The sequence below is a fragment of the Chiloscyllium plagiosum genome, unplaced genomic scaffold (genome assembly GCF_037043375.1).
Source record: "Chiloscyllium plagiosum isolate Xiang-an unplaced genomic scaffold, Cpla_swu_hap1 HiC_scaffold_5, whole genome shotgun sequence".
Taxonomy (NCBI): domain Eukaryota; kingdom Metazoa; phylum Chordata; class Chondrichthyes; order Orectolobiformes; family Hemiscylliidae; genus Chiloscyllium; species Chiloscyllium plagiosum.
In genome coordinates, this window is record NW_028270143.1 from 72,233,402 (window position 1) to 72,246,155 (window position 12,754).

At 41.0% G+C, this 12,754-nt stretch overlaps 1 protein-coding gene across 3 annotated transcripts in view; it reads right to left on the reverse strand.

The window, feature by feature from the left end:
* The window catches only part of LOC122549946 (zona pellucida-binding protein 1-like), a 74,615-nt gene that overhangs the window by 48,152 nt on the left and 13,709 nt on the right, over positions 1 to 12,754 (reverse strand). For 2 of the 3 annotated variants that reach the window (XM_043690225.2, XM_087987308.1), the window contains exons 2-4: positions 9,342 to 9,512; positions 6,541 to 6,666; positions 2,867 to 3,010 (exon numbers count right to left, since the gene is read on the reverse strand). In XM_043690225.2, the coding sequence (XP_043546160.2) occupies positions 2,867 to 3,010; positions 6,541 to 6,666; positions 9,342 to 9,512 (441 nt within the window). The remainder of the gene's footprint in view (positions 1 to 2,866; positions 3,011 to 6,540; positions 6,667 to 9,341; positions 9,513 to 12,754) is intronic. The other variant, XM_043690226.2, reaches the window with a different exon arrangement.

Sequence of the window (12,754 nt, forward strand, 5' to 3'; positions counted from 1 at the left end):
AATGTCCCCTTCTGGCTCTTCTTAACTCTTTATTTAGGTCTTTCCTGGCTAACATGTAACTCTCAAGTGCCCGTTCAGACTCGCAGTCTTTCTGATGGACTCAGAAAAAGGCTCTATGCAACATAAAGGCAAGGCAGGAGAGAATGGGTAGCCTTACCTTACTCTAGATCAGATCAGGAAGCTTTTTGATTCCTGCCTATTGATTTAGACTGCGCTAATAATGTTGATGTAGAGCAGTCAGATCCAATTGCGAATTCCCTCTCCAAAGCTCCTTGGAAAACATGCCCTATATGTAGGTATGTGATATCCTGTCAATGGCCTTCTCCTGGTTCAGGCTGATGAGGCAGGCATCCACCCCCCCTGTTCTGCACAGAGGGAATTATATCCCTGAGGAATGTTAGTCTCTTAGAGATTATTATGTCAGCACAAGTTGGTCAGGTAAATCACCGACCTTGGATTCCTGGTTGGAGATGACCTTAGACAGGATTTTCTAAATCCACACAACAGTGAAATTGGTCACCAATTTCTAATTTCCTCCCTCTCTCCTTTCCACTTGTAGACAAAGGTGATGATATCTTGCTACCATATTTTACATATGCTACCTGTCAGAAGCATACTGTCATACACCTCCAGCAGGTCCTGACCAACTGAGTCCCACAGAGCTAAATACATCTCAGCCAGTAATTCCTTTCTAAGTACTCGGTGGCCTTGGTCAGCTGGAAAATTATGTTGGGGGCCTCTAAGGCAAACAGCAAGGCTTGCTAGCTCATCACCTCCTGGAGATCCTCTGTGACAATGACACCCATCATCTGCAGTAGGTTCTGCATGCTTTTCTGGAATTTGGATGGCTTTCCCCATCTCCCTCCTGCATTCCGAACGGCTTTGAGGATCAAGAACTCCTGACGTACCTCTTGACTGTTTCCTACCAGTTTCATGGAGACTCAAAGAGGAGCTTCACGGCTTTCCAACATGTGTAATCCTAAGGATTGGGAAGTCCTATCCTACTCATCTGAAAAGTTGGAAGAACATCACTGCAAATGCTTAATTTGCTATCGGGAACAAGGAATTTTGCTTCCTTCCAATTAAGTCCCATTGTCCACCTTTCTAAAAACTCCAGATGGGCCTGGGAAATTCTGTCCACTGGGGCAGCATGGTGGCTCAGTGGTTAGCAGTGCTGCCTCACAGGTTCAATTCCCACCTCAGGCAGCTGTCTGTGTGGAGTTTGCACATTCACCCCGTGTATGCGTGGGTTTCCCCGGGGTGCTCCAGTTTCCCCACCACAATCCAAAGGTGCACAGGTCAGGTGAATTGGCCATGCTAAATTTCCCATAGTGATAGGTGCATTAGTCAGGAGTAAATGTAGGGGAATGGGTCTGGGTGGGTTGCTCTTCGGAGGGTCAGTGTGGACTTGTTGGGCCGAAGGGCCTGTTTCTATACTGTAGGGAATCTAATCTAATCTACATGATTAAAAAAATTGGGTTCAGAGGTAGCAAATGGAGGTCAATGTAGCTAAATGTGAGGTGATTCACTTTGGGAAGAATAACAGGAAGGCTGAGTACTGGGTCAATGGAAAGATTCTTGTTAATGTGGATGTGCAGAGGGATCTTGGTGTCCATGTACATAGATCCCTGAAAGTTGCCACCTGGGTTGATAGTGCTGTTAAGAAGGCATACAGTGTGTTAGGTTTCATTGGTAGAGGGATTGAGTTCCGGAGCTGCAATGTTATGCTGCAACTGTACAAAACGCTGGTGCGGCCACACTTGGTATTTTGTATACAGTTCTAGTCGCCATATTTCGGGAAGGATGTGGAAGCATTGGAAAAGGTGCAGAGGAGATTTACTAGGGTGTTGCCTGGTCTGGAGGGAAGCTCTAATGAGGAAAGGCTGAGAGACTTGGGTATGTTCTCATTGGAAAGAAGAAGGCTAAGAGGGGATTTGATAGGCATACAAGATGATCAGAGGATTAGATAGGGTAGATAGTGAAAGTCTTTTTCCTAGGATGATGACGTCAGCTTGTGCAAGGGGGCATAAGTACAAATTGAGGGGTGATAAATTTAAGACAGATGTCAGAGGCAGGTCCTTTACTCAGAGAGTGGTAAGGGCGTGGAATGCCCTACCTGCCAATGTAGTTAACTCAGCCACATTAGGGAGATTTAAACAATCCTTGGATAAGCTCATGGATGATGATGGGATGGTGTAGGGGGATGAGCTTAGAATAGTTCACAGGTCGGCGCAACGTTGAGGGCCAAAGGGCCTATTCTGCGTTGTATTGTTCTATGTTCTATGTTTATGTATGTGTCTTGGTTGAAGGCATGTTTTACAGGAGAGTTGCAGAGTGGTATTTCACCATGGTTTGTGCTGGTCACTGTGCTGATGCATGGAGTTAATTTCTCTATACCAGAACAGGACATACAATATCTGGGAGGTTTCGAAGGAACATTGGCAACTTTATCACATACCTTGCAGGTCAAACATGCACAGCTCAATCAAACAGAAGCAAAAAATGGAAAAAAGAACAGATAATATGATGCGCATGTAACTGTGAGAGAAAATATGTGATTTTTGCAGTACGTAAATATTATACAACAGGAAATACACACAAACTTACAATATATAAATATGACTTGAAAAGATTTAGATTTATTTTTCATGAATTCCTTTGAATTCAGCAATCCATATTCCCTCTAGATTCCAAGAAAATGATCAGACAACAGCAATTAAATCAATTTTCTCCAAAACAAGCCCCAGAAACCTCTCACTATTTTCATTTTACTGAAAGATTGATTAGTGAGCATCAGGTTAGTGTATAGGAATAAAAGTTTAATGTATTATGGATTTCAATATTTCTGCAAAAGTATTAAACCTACCATAGACTGTATACCTGACCAGGGTTGATATTCGTTTTAGGTCGAGTGTGTACGTGAGGTTGCAGGTATAATTTCCAGAATCCACTACATAAATGGTGTCAAACAACAAGTTTCCATTGTCGGTGAAGATGAATCTCTGAGATTCTAAATAAAACAGAGAAACAAATGCGGTAAAACAAGCAATTGTCAATTCAGTAATCACAGGTTCATTTTTTAAATTCATTCATGGGATGTGGGTATTGCTAGCTGGGCTAGCATTTATTGCCCACCACAAGTTGCTCTTGGGATGATGAAGGTGAAGTGCCTTCTTGAACTGCTACAATCTATTTGCTATAGAAAGACCCACAATGCTATTCGGAAGGAAGTTCCACAGTTTTGACCCAGAGGCACTGAAGGAGTTGGAATACATTTCCAAGTCAGGATAGTCAGTGGCTTGGATGGAAACTTGCAAGTGGTAATATTTCCATGAATCTGCTGTCATTGTTCTAGATGCTCGTGTTCATGGGTTTGGAAGGTGCTGTCTAAGGAGTCTTGGTGAATTTCTGCACAGCATTTTGTAAATAGTACACATTGCTACCACTGTGCATCAATGATGGTGGGAATGAGTGTTTGTGAGCTGCTTTATCCTGGATGGTGTCAAGCTTCTTGAGTGTTTTTGAAGGTGCACACATCCAGGTAACTGAGGAGTATTCCAGCAGACTCTGATGTGTGCCTTGAAGATGATAGAGGCTCTGGGGAGTCATGAGGTGGTTTACTCACTGCAGGATTTCTAGCCTAGCCCTGCTTTTGCAGCCACAGTACTTATATATGTAGTCCAGTTCATTTTCTGGAAAGCGGCAACCCCCGAAGATGCTGATAGTTTTTGTGAAAATCCACATGAACCATCAATCTGTACCTCACTTTTTTTTTGTCAGAGAAACCTATGTAATAAATTGTATTTCTTTTTTTTAGCAATGAGCCACAGCTAAACTACTTTACCATTATTTATGTTTTTCTTATCAGTGAGTCCAATATTTCTGGGCAACATACATACTATATGTGGGTCTGTGGTCAAACAGGCAAAGTATTTCCAGATATCAGCCAATGCTACCAAAGTATGCACTAACAGCTACAGTTGGACTGCCTCTCTTGAGGGCTGGCATTGCTTCCCCACAATAACATAGCTAAGGTTCGGAATTCAGTGGCATGTAGGAATTACCAATTTGCCAAATATTTTTATAGCCAAGCACCAATTGTGAGAATTCTTAAAAGGAATTTTTCTATGAGACTGACAATAAACTGAACTTACCAGAATGCTAAAACTGGAGCATAAATCTTTATTAAAATAATGTTAGTCTTATTGCCTAATAGGCTGATACAGCACATTAGTGCCACAGAAGTTTTTCAGTCTTTACAGCCTGGATGCAAATTTCAGTCCTGTTCTAGAATTCTTGAATTTAAGTTGATAAAAGATGGTTCATGCAACAGTCATGCCACCCAATGATAGACCACTGATTCATTTGTGAAGATGAATATTTATTCTGAATACTTTCATAAGCATGCCAGAATATAAACCATAACATAGTCTATCTTGTAAAGTAAAAACTGTAATTACCCTCTTCCCTAAGATAAATTAGTTTTCTTTGAGTATTTGTATCAACATCCATTGTTCAAATTATATGCACACATTTTTCAACTCCATCTAATTTGCGGTGTAATGCAGTATCTCTCATCACAATGTGTACATACAATGCAACTTCTCCATTGGATTAAAATGATCATGCAAACTTCCATTCTCTGCTGAATTCCTACAGTAGCATCCTGACAATGAGAGTCCACCTGATTAGTGTGAGAATGAAGACTGATGGCGAGCTATCCCTGCCTCAGCTCCATGCCAACCAAGGCCCAATCAATCAGTATTCCCTACTTGATCTGTATAAAATTGTTATCGATGCTTTGAGACTGATTTGTTGAGTCCTAGTCCTAATGAGTGCTTGATGAAAAGCTTCAACTTCATATCACTGGTTGTATAAGTCAGTCATATGTGACATTGCCCACAGGTATTCAAGATCAAGTGTAAGACTAGTGCAAACCCTGGGTTCAAGGTGAAGCCCAGTGTGGACTTGTTGCTTTAGAACTTTAGGATGGTAATGCTGAACTTTTATCTTTACTTCTTTATTTCTCTAATTTAAATCTAAGATTTTGTACCTAAATATCTTTGTACCTAAGATGGTGCTGGAAATGGCACTTTGTACTTTTTGCTGTACTCATGTATCCCTGTCCTTGAGTACATGTGACAATAAAATCTATTTCAATTCTGTTGAATTCGAATTCTAATCTTCAGGTCAATGATGGCTCAAGGCTATAGTTAACTGACTCATAACGTTTATAAAACACTTCGATCTATTTTATCATATATAATTAAATATGTAAGCACATGGCAATTTGGAAAGCAATGTTGGAACATAAAGGTTTATCTTCAATGTAAACTGCATACCTGGGAGTTACAAAACTGAAGACCTATGCTCTGTAGCAAACATGTTTTCTAAGTGTGAATCTCAGAATTTATGAGGGAAGGAGTTGGAATTATGTAAGTGTGGTACTGTCAGCTTCAAACTCATTACGTCAACAGTCCATAATGGTCATTATGAAGGAGATGCAGCCCAGTAGAACATGAGTTTCATTGGCAGTGATCAATTCATGGTTAGGCGTAAAGTGTAATTTCCAGAACAGGCAAGCTTTTAACCGAGCTGACTGGCTGGTCAACATTGTCAGTTAAAGACAGCTGTATTTTGTATTTTAAATTGATGCATGTACTTACCTGAAAGCAGTATTAACACAAAATTAAATGTTGATGCTCAGACATACCCAGATGTCAAAAAGACAATTGTTTTTTAAACCAATACCACTTTTCTTTTGTAAAAAGACATGGGAAAGTTGGGTTACTTTATGTTCTTTCCCACTTTGGGCACAAAGACTAGAAATACATTTACATAGCTGCTGACCCCTGTTCTTTTCAGACTTTTCTTCAAACTCTTAACAAAACATGATAATGCTGAGAAGTGATCTGGAGAATTAAGCAGGGGTGCTGATATTGGCCATCACAAAGTGGGAAGCATTGCTGAGGATGATAGTACATGGTGGATGCAGTAACAGAGAGGGAGAGCAGTGCTGGGCATTCCTCTAGACTGCTGAGGTGACAATCTTAGATCAAGCCAGCATCATCTGCTGCCCTAGCCTCTACTGCTGGTCGTGGGAGGAGTAGGAAATCCTGCTTCTTCATTGGCCTATTAGCAGGGCCTCCTTCTCCCTAGCCACACAGGAGGGCACCAACTTTCTCCTGTGTGCCATGTCCAGGGCAAATTTCAGTAACTGTGCAGGGCAGCTTCTGACTGACAGTGCTTGTCCAGATACATAACAGGGTTTTGAAGATAGCACAGGAACAAGGGATGTTGATGAATTCCAGGATATTCACTGAGAGACAAATTATTCTGGGAGCAGTATGTGGTAAGATGGGGACCAGTATTGGATGTGAAGGATACCGTGGAGGTAGGGTAGGTAGTTAATGAGGCGCATTTGGTAAAATATGCCAAGTAAACCCACTGGGGCATTTTGGCAGAAACCCCTCCAACAACTAAGACTTAAGCCAAAAAACTTAAGTTTCAGCCCATTATTTCTGCAAAACAAATCAGTACCTTTGGTAATCAGTCCATTTGGGCCTGTCCACTGAAACACTGGATCCACAAGACTTTGTGATAAGAGTTCCTGAGTTAGGCACTGAAGAGACTGGCCTATAGAGTAAACGTGGAAGAAAACTGGAACTAGAAATAAAAGATTTCGATAAGTTATATTCTTGATAAGTTTGAATTATTCTTGATTTTATCAATGAAAATTGTCTCTATAGATCTACAAAATATGACCTCTGGTCATTTTTTATAACCTCTGGTCATCAGTCTTTTTATGACAATATTAGTTGTTGAAAAGGATATTTGTAATGTAGTTACTTATTTTCTGTTATATGCTGCTGTTTGCCTGCATATCAACAACAATTACACTTTAACTAGTTGAAGCCACTTAGAAGGGCATAATTTTCATTTTGAGATCATGTGCACAGAAGCAAGAGAATTTCCAACTTCTCAAGCTCAGCCTTAAATATGACTGCCAACACTCCTCAGTTTCCAAGGTGAGAGTGTGTGGCAACCAGTCAGGGGCTGCAGCACTGAAACCAAAATTTAAAACTAAAACTTAACAAAACTTTCCTTCGATCCTCAACCCTCACACTCCCTACACTTCATTTCACTCCACACTCCCCATATCCTATCTATGCCAACTTATGCCACCAAATGCCTTCAGCCATTGGTTCCTCATTCCCCTAGTGCCACCTTATGTCAATCTACCATATACTGTTACCCTTCATACCCCAATATCATGGTATGATTCACTATTCATCCCAGGCATCCCCATGCCAAATTAGTGCCAGTTCATGCCAACTCATAGTTCTAACCATTATCATTTCACTTACAATATCAACACTGGTATTGCCTGGTACCTATGTACACGATAGGAAAATTAAAGTTATGTTATTTGGAAATTAAATATTATTTGACCACACCATATTTCATTCCTGCGAACAGATTTTGAAATTTTTTGACAATTTGTGCCAATTTTGCCACTTAACAGTTTTTGATATTGGATCCCAACTTGATTAAGCTTGAAACACTTGGTTTCATTTGACAGTTCTTGCTAGTTTTGGAGATTTTTGATGGTTCTTCACAAGTTTAACACTACTTTGACAACTTTACAGTTTTAAAAACTTTATATCCATTTAAGATACAACCTTCTTTAAAGTTAACAATTCTAAAGGATACCTGATCACCACTCAAGAGTAGACTAGCCTGCTCCAAGGGTACCTTCCCTAAGCATATTTGATGCTTGCAAAGGTGCCCCAGGATCATATCTATAAGGTTACGTTATCTTTCCTTGTTACTGAGATGAATCAACGAAGTCAAATATGCTCTATTCAGTCTTAGGTGCTCACTCTGGGTTCCATGCTGCAGAGCTGTCTACATTCCATTTCAGTGGAGGCAGCTGGTGATGAATTAATAGATTTTCTCCTTCCATGAAACACAAACATGGAAAATGCAACCTGACTCCACTACCGCAACTTGTGGCTTTGGGCCACTACCACCATTTTCATCATGATGGAGATGGGCACCATTCTGCCAAATATTTGTGCCATTTGTATCTGCAAGGTCATTGACGAGAATTCAACAGTTAACTTAGTTTCCCTCCAAAGATGCTGTCTGACTGCTGAGGTTTTCCAGCCTTTTTACATTCATATTCTAAAGTGGTATTTGTTGATCATAGGGCAGTCCCATTGGCAGAAAAATATAGCAAAAAATGGTTTACCTTATGTAGAGAAGTCCAGAGTAAAATGAAAACAGAGAACTTACCAATTAACTGTTAAACATAACTGACCCTTTTCAAAACAAAACCACCTGATTACTGAATGACACTGTCTTTTAACTAACTGTGGTGAAAGTGAGGATGCAGATGCTGGAAATCGGAGTCTAGATTAGAGTGGTGCTGGAAAAGCACAGCAGGTCAGGCAGCATCCGAGGCGCAGGAAAATCGACATTTCCTCATTTCCCCTCCCCCCCACCTTACCCGAGTTCCAACCTGCCAGCCCAGCACCATCCTCATGACCTGTCCTACCTGCCAATCTTACTTCCCACCTATCCACTCCAGCCTCCTCTCCGACCTATCACCCTCATCCCCACTCCCATTCACCTATTGTACTCTTTGCTACCCTCTCCTCAGACCCACCCCCCCCCCCTCTCATTTATCTCTCCATCCCGGAGGTTCTCTGCCTCATTCCTATTGAAGGGCTTTTGCCCAAATCATCGATTTTCCTGCTCCTCGGATGCTGCCTGACCTGCTGTGCTTTTCCAGCACCACTCTGATCTAGACTTTTAACTAACTGTGCCTACCGTTTTTTCAAAAAAAATGTTCAAAAGCAAGAATGAAGAGTCAGCCAATCACAGCTGAGAATTTGTGATCCCAAGACTATACACATTCGATGCAGACAATTAAAAATATGATTTGTAGGACTGGCATTAAAATGAGAAAGACAATGAGAATGAGAAGGACAGAGATCAAGATTGAGTATGTTGCGGAATTGAGAAACAATGAGGGAAGAAGGAAAGTTGCCTACAAATTACTGTTTAAAAAAAATTCCAAACATTATTGTAGATTCATGAAAATATCCTCTGACATTTGGATTACATATGAGTTTGATGATTTTAAAAAGAATGCCTTACATGTCTCATGCTCATTTAATCTTAGGAAACATTCAAATTGTCTTATTTTAATATCAGAATCATAGCAGATACTTTTCATTGCCAACATATGAAGTATTTTGACTTGCTCATTCAATCCATTGGTAAAACTGCATGATAAAATTCAACTTTATCTTGATTCTGTAAATTTACCTTACCAATTACTCCTTCTTCACCGATGGTTTGATCTGTGAAAGGTGTTGAGAAAGCCTGTGATATATGTGGCAAGCTGGCGGACATTCCCCGGAATTCACTGTCATCATCCCTCCTTAATCTTGAATTTCTTTCATGGAAATGCCATTCAGAACTTTTCTTATAGAGATTTCCATCTAAATTAGAATTTATGAAGAGTATGAGTAAGTTATGCTTTGATGTTAAAATAAATGAAATATCAATGGGTTCGCCTCGGGTGACTGTCTGTGTGGAGTTTGCAAGGGGCAGCATGGTGGTTCAGCGGTGAGCATTGCTGTCTCACAGCAGCAGGGACTTGGGTTCGATTTCAGCCTCGGACAACTGTCTATGTGGACTTTGCGTGTTCTCCTTGTTTATATGTGGGTTTCTCCTGGGTGCTCCAGTTTCTGCCCGCAATCCAAAGGTGTGCAGGTCAGGTGGATTGGCCATGCTAAATTACCCATAGTGTTCAGGGGTGTGTAGTTTAGGTGCATTAGTCTGGGATAAATATATGATAATACGATAGGGGAATGGGTCTGGGTGGGTTACTCTTCGGAGGGTCAGTGTGGACTCTTTAGGCCGAAGGGCCTGTTTTCACACCGTAGAGATTCTATGATACTGAATACAGCAGTCAGATTGCAACACAAATTTTTAATTCAGAAAAGACTATCCAGCTCATTAAATAATAATCCAGACTTTTAGTGGTTTATGGCATGTCATTTCCTTAGAGTTAGCAAAGTGGACAAGTGACTGTAATTCCAAACATTGTAAGTTCTCAATTTATCCTTTGTTTCTCAGGATTAAAAAAAAAAGCAGGGACACTGATGGATTTGAAGATGAGCTGTAACTTACCAAGAATCAGCTAAATGTCATTTTAGACTAGCTTCGTAAAGGGTTTCTCTCCAATATAAGCCTAGCCTGTCCAGCCTTTCCTCATGGTTAGGAACATGGGATTGAGATATCATAGCAATTACAGAAACATGGCTCAGGGATGGGCAGGACTGGCAGCTTAATGTTCCAGGATACAAATGCTACAGGAAGGATAGAAAGGGAGGCAAGAGAGGAGGGGGAGTGGCATTTTTGATAAGGGATAGCATTACAGCTGTACTGAGGGAGGATATTCCCGGAAATACATCCAATTATTTGGGTGGAACTGAGAAATCAGACAGGGATGATCACCTTATTGGGATTGTATTATAGACCTCCTAATAGTCAGAGGGAAATTCAGAAACAAACTTGTAAGGAGATATCAGTTATCTGTAAGAATAATATGGTGGTTATCATAAGGGATTTTAACTTTCCAAACATAGACTGGGACTACCATAGTGTTAAAAGTTTAAATGGAGAGGAATTTGTTAATATGTACAAGAAAATGTTCTGATTCAGTATGTGGATGTACCTACTAGAGAAGGTGCAAAACTTAACCTACTCTTGGGAAATAAGGCAGGGCAGGTGACTGAGGTGTCAGTGGGGGAGTACTTTGGACCAGCAACCGTAATTCTATTAGATTTAAAATAGTGATGGAAAAGGATAGACCAGATCTAAAAGTTGAAGTTATAAATTAGAGAAAGGTCAATTTTGGTGGTATTAGGCAAGAACTTTCAAAAGCTGATTGGGGGCAGATGTTTGCAGGTAAAGGGATGGCTGGAAAATGGGAAGACTTCAGAAATGAGATAACAAGAATCCAGAGAAAGTATAGTCCTGTCAGGGTGAAAGGAAAGGCTGTAGGTATAGGGAATGCTGGATGACTAAAGAAATTGAGGACTTGGTTAAGAAAAAGAAGGAAATATATATCAGGTATAGACAGGATAGATCGAGTCAATCCTTAGGAAAGTATAAAGGCAATAGGAGTATACTTAAGAGGGAAATCAGGAGGGCAAAAAGGGGACATGAGATAGCTTTGGCAAATAGAATTAAGGAGAATCCAAAGGGTTTTTACAAATACATTAAGGACAAAAGGGTAACTAGGAAGAGAATAGGGCCCCTCAAAGATCAGCACGGCAGCCTTTGTGTGGAGCTGCAGAAAATGGGGGAGATATTAAATGAGTATTTTGCCTCAGTATTTATGTGGAAAAGGACATGGAAGATATAGACTGTAGGGAAATAGATGGTGACATCTTGCAAAATGTCCATATTACAGAGGAGGAAGTGCTGGATGTCTTGAAACGCATAAAGGTGGATAAATCCCCAGGACCTAATCAGGTGTGCCCGAGAACTCTGTAGGAAACTAGAGAAGTGATTGCTGGGCCTCTTACCGAAATATTTGTATCATCGATAGTCACAGGTGAGATGCCGGAAGACTGGAGATTGGCTGATGTTATGCCACTGTTTAAGAAGGGTGGTAAGGACAAGCCAAGGAACTATAGATCAGTGGACCTGACGTTGGTGGTGGGCAAGTTGTTGGAGGGAATCTTGAGGTACAGGATGTACATGCATTTGAAAAGGCAAGGACAGATTAGGGATAGACAACATGGCTTTGTGCATGGGAAATCATGTCTCACAAACTTGATTGAGTTTTTTGAAGAAGTAACAAAGAGGATTGATGAGGGCAGAGCGGTAGATGTGATCTATATAGACTTCAGTAAGGCATTTGACAAGGTTCCCATGGGAGACTGGTTAGCAAGGTTAGAGCTCACAGACTATAAGGAGAACTGGCCATATGGATACAGAACTGGCTCAAAGGTAGAAGACAGAGGGTGGTGGTGGAGGGTTGTTTTTCAGACTGGAGGCCTGTGACCAGTGGAGTGCACAAGGATCGATGCTGGGTCCTCTACTTTTTGTCATTTATATAAATGATTTGGATGCGAACATATGAGGCATAGTTAATAAGTTTGCAGATGACACCAAAATTGGAGGCATAGTGGACAGCGAAGAAGGCTACCTCCGATTACAACAGCATCTGGACCAGATGGGCCAATGGGCTGAGAAGTGGCCGATGGAGCTTAATTCAGACAAATGTGAGGTGCTGCATTTTGGGAAAGCAAATCTTAGCAGGACTTATACACTTAATGGTAAGGTCCTAGGGAGTGTTGCTGAATAAGGAGACCTTGGAGTGCAGGTTCATAGCTTCTTGGAAGTGGAGTTGCAGGTCGATAGGATAGTGAAGAAGGCATTTGGTATGCTTTCCTTTATTGGTCAGAGTATTGAGTACAGGAGTTGGGAGGTCATGTTGCGGCTGTACAGGACATTGGTTAGGCCACTGTTGGAATATTGCGTGCAATTCTGGTCTCCTTCCTATCGGAAAGATGTTGTGAAACTTGAAAGGATTCAGGAAAGATTTACAATGATGTTGCCAGGGTTGGAGGATTTGAGCTACTTGGAGAGGCTGAACAGGCTGGGACTATATTCCCTGGAGCATCAGAGGCTGAAAGGTGACCTTATAGAGGTTTACAAAATTATG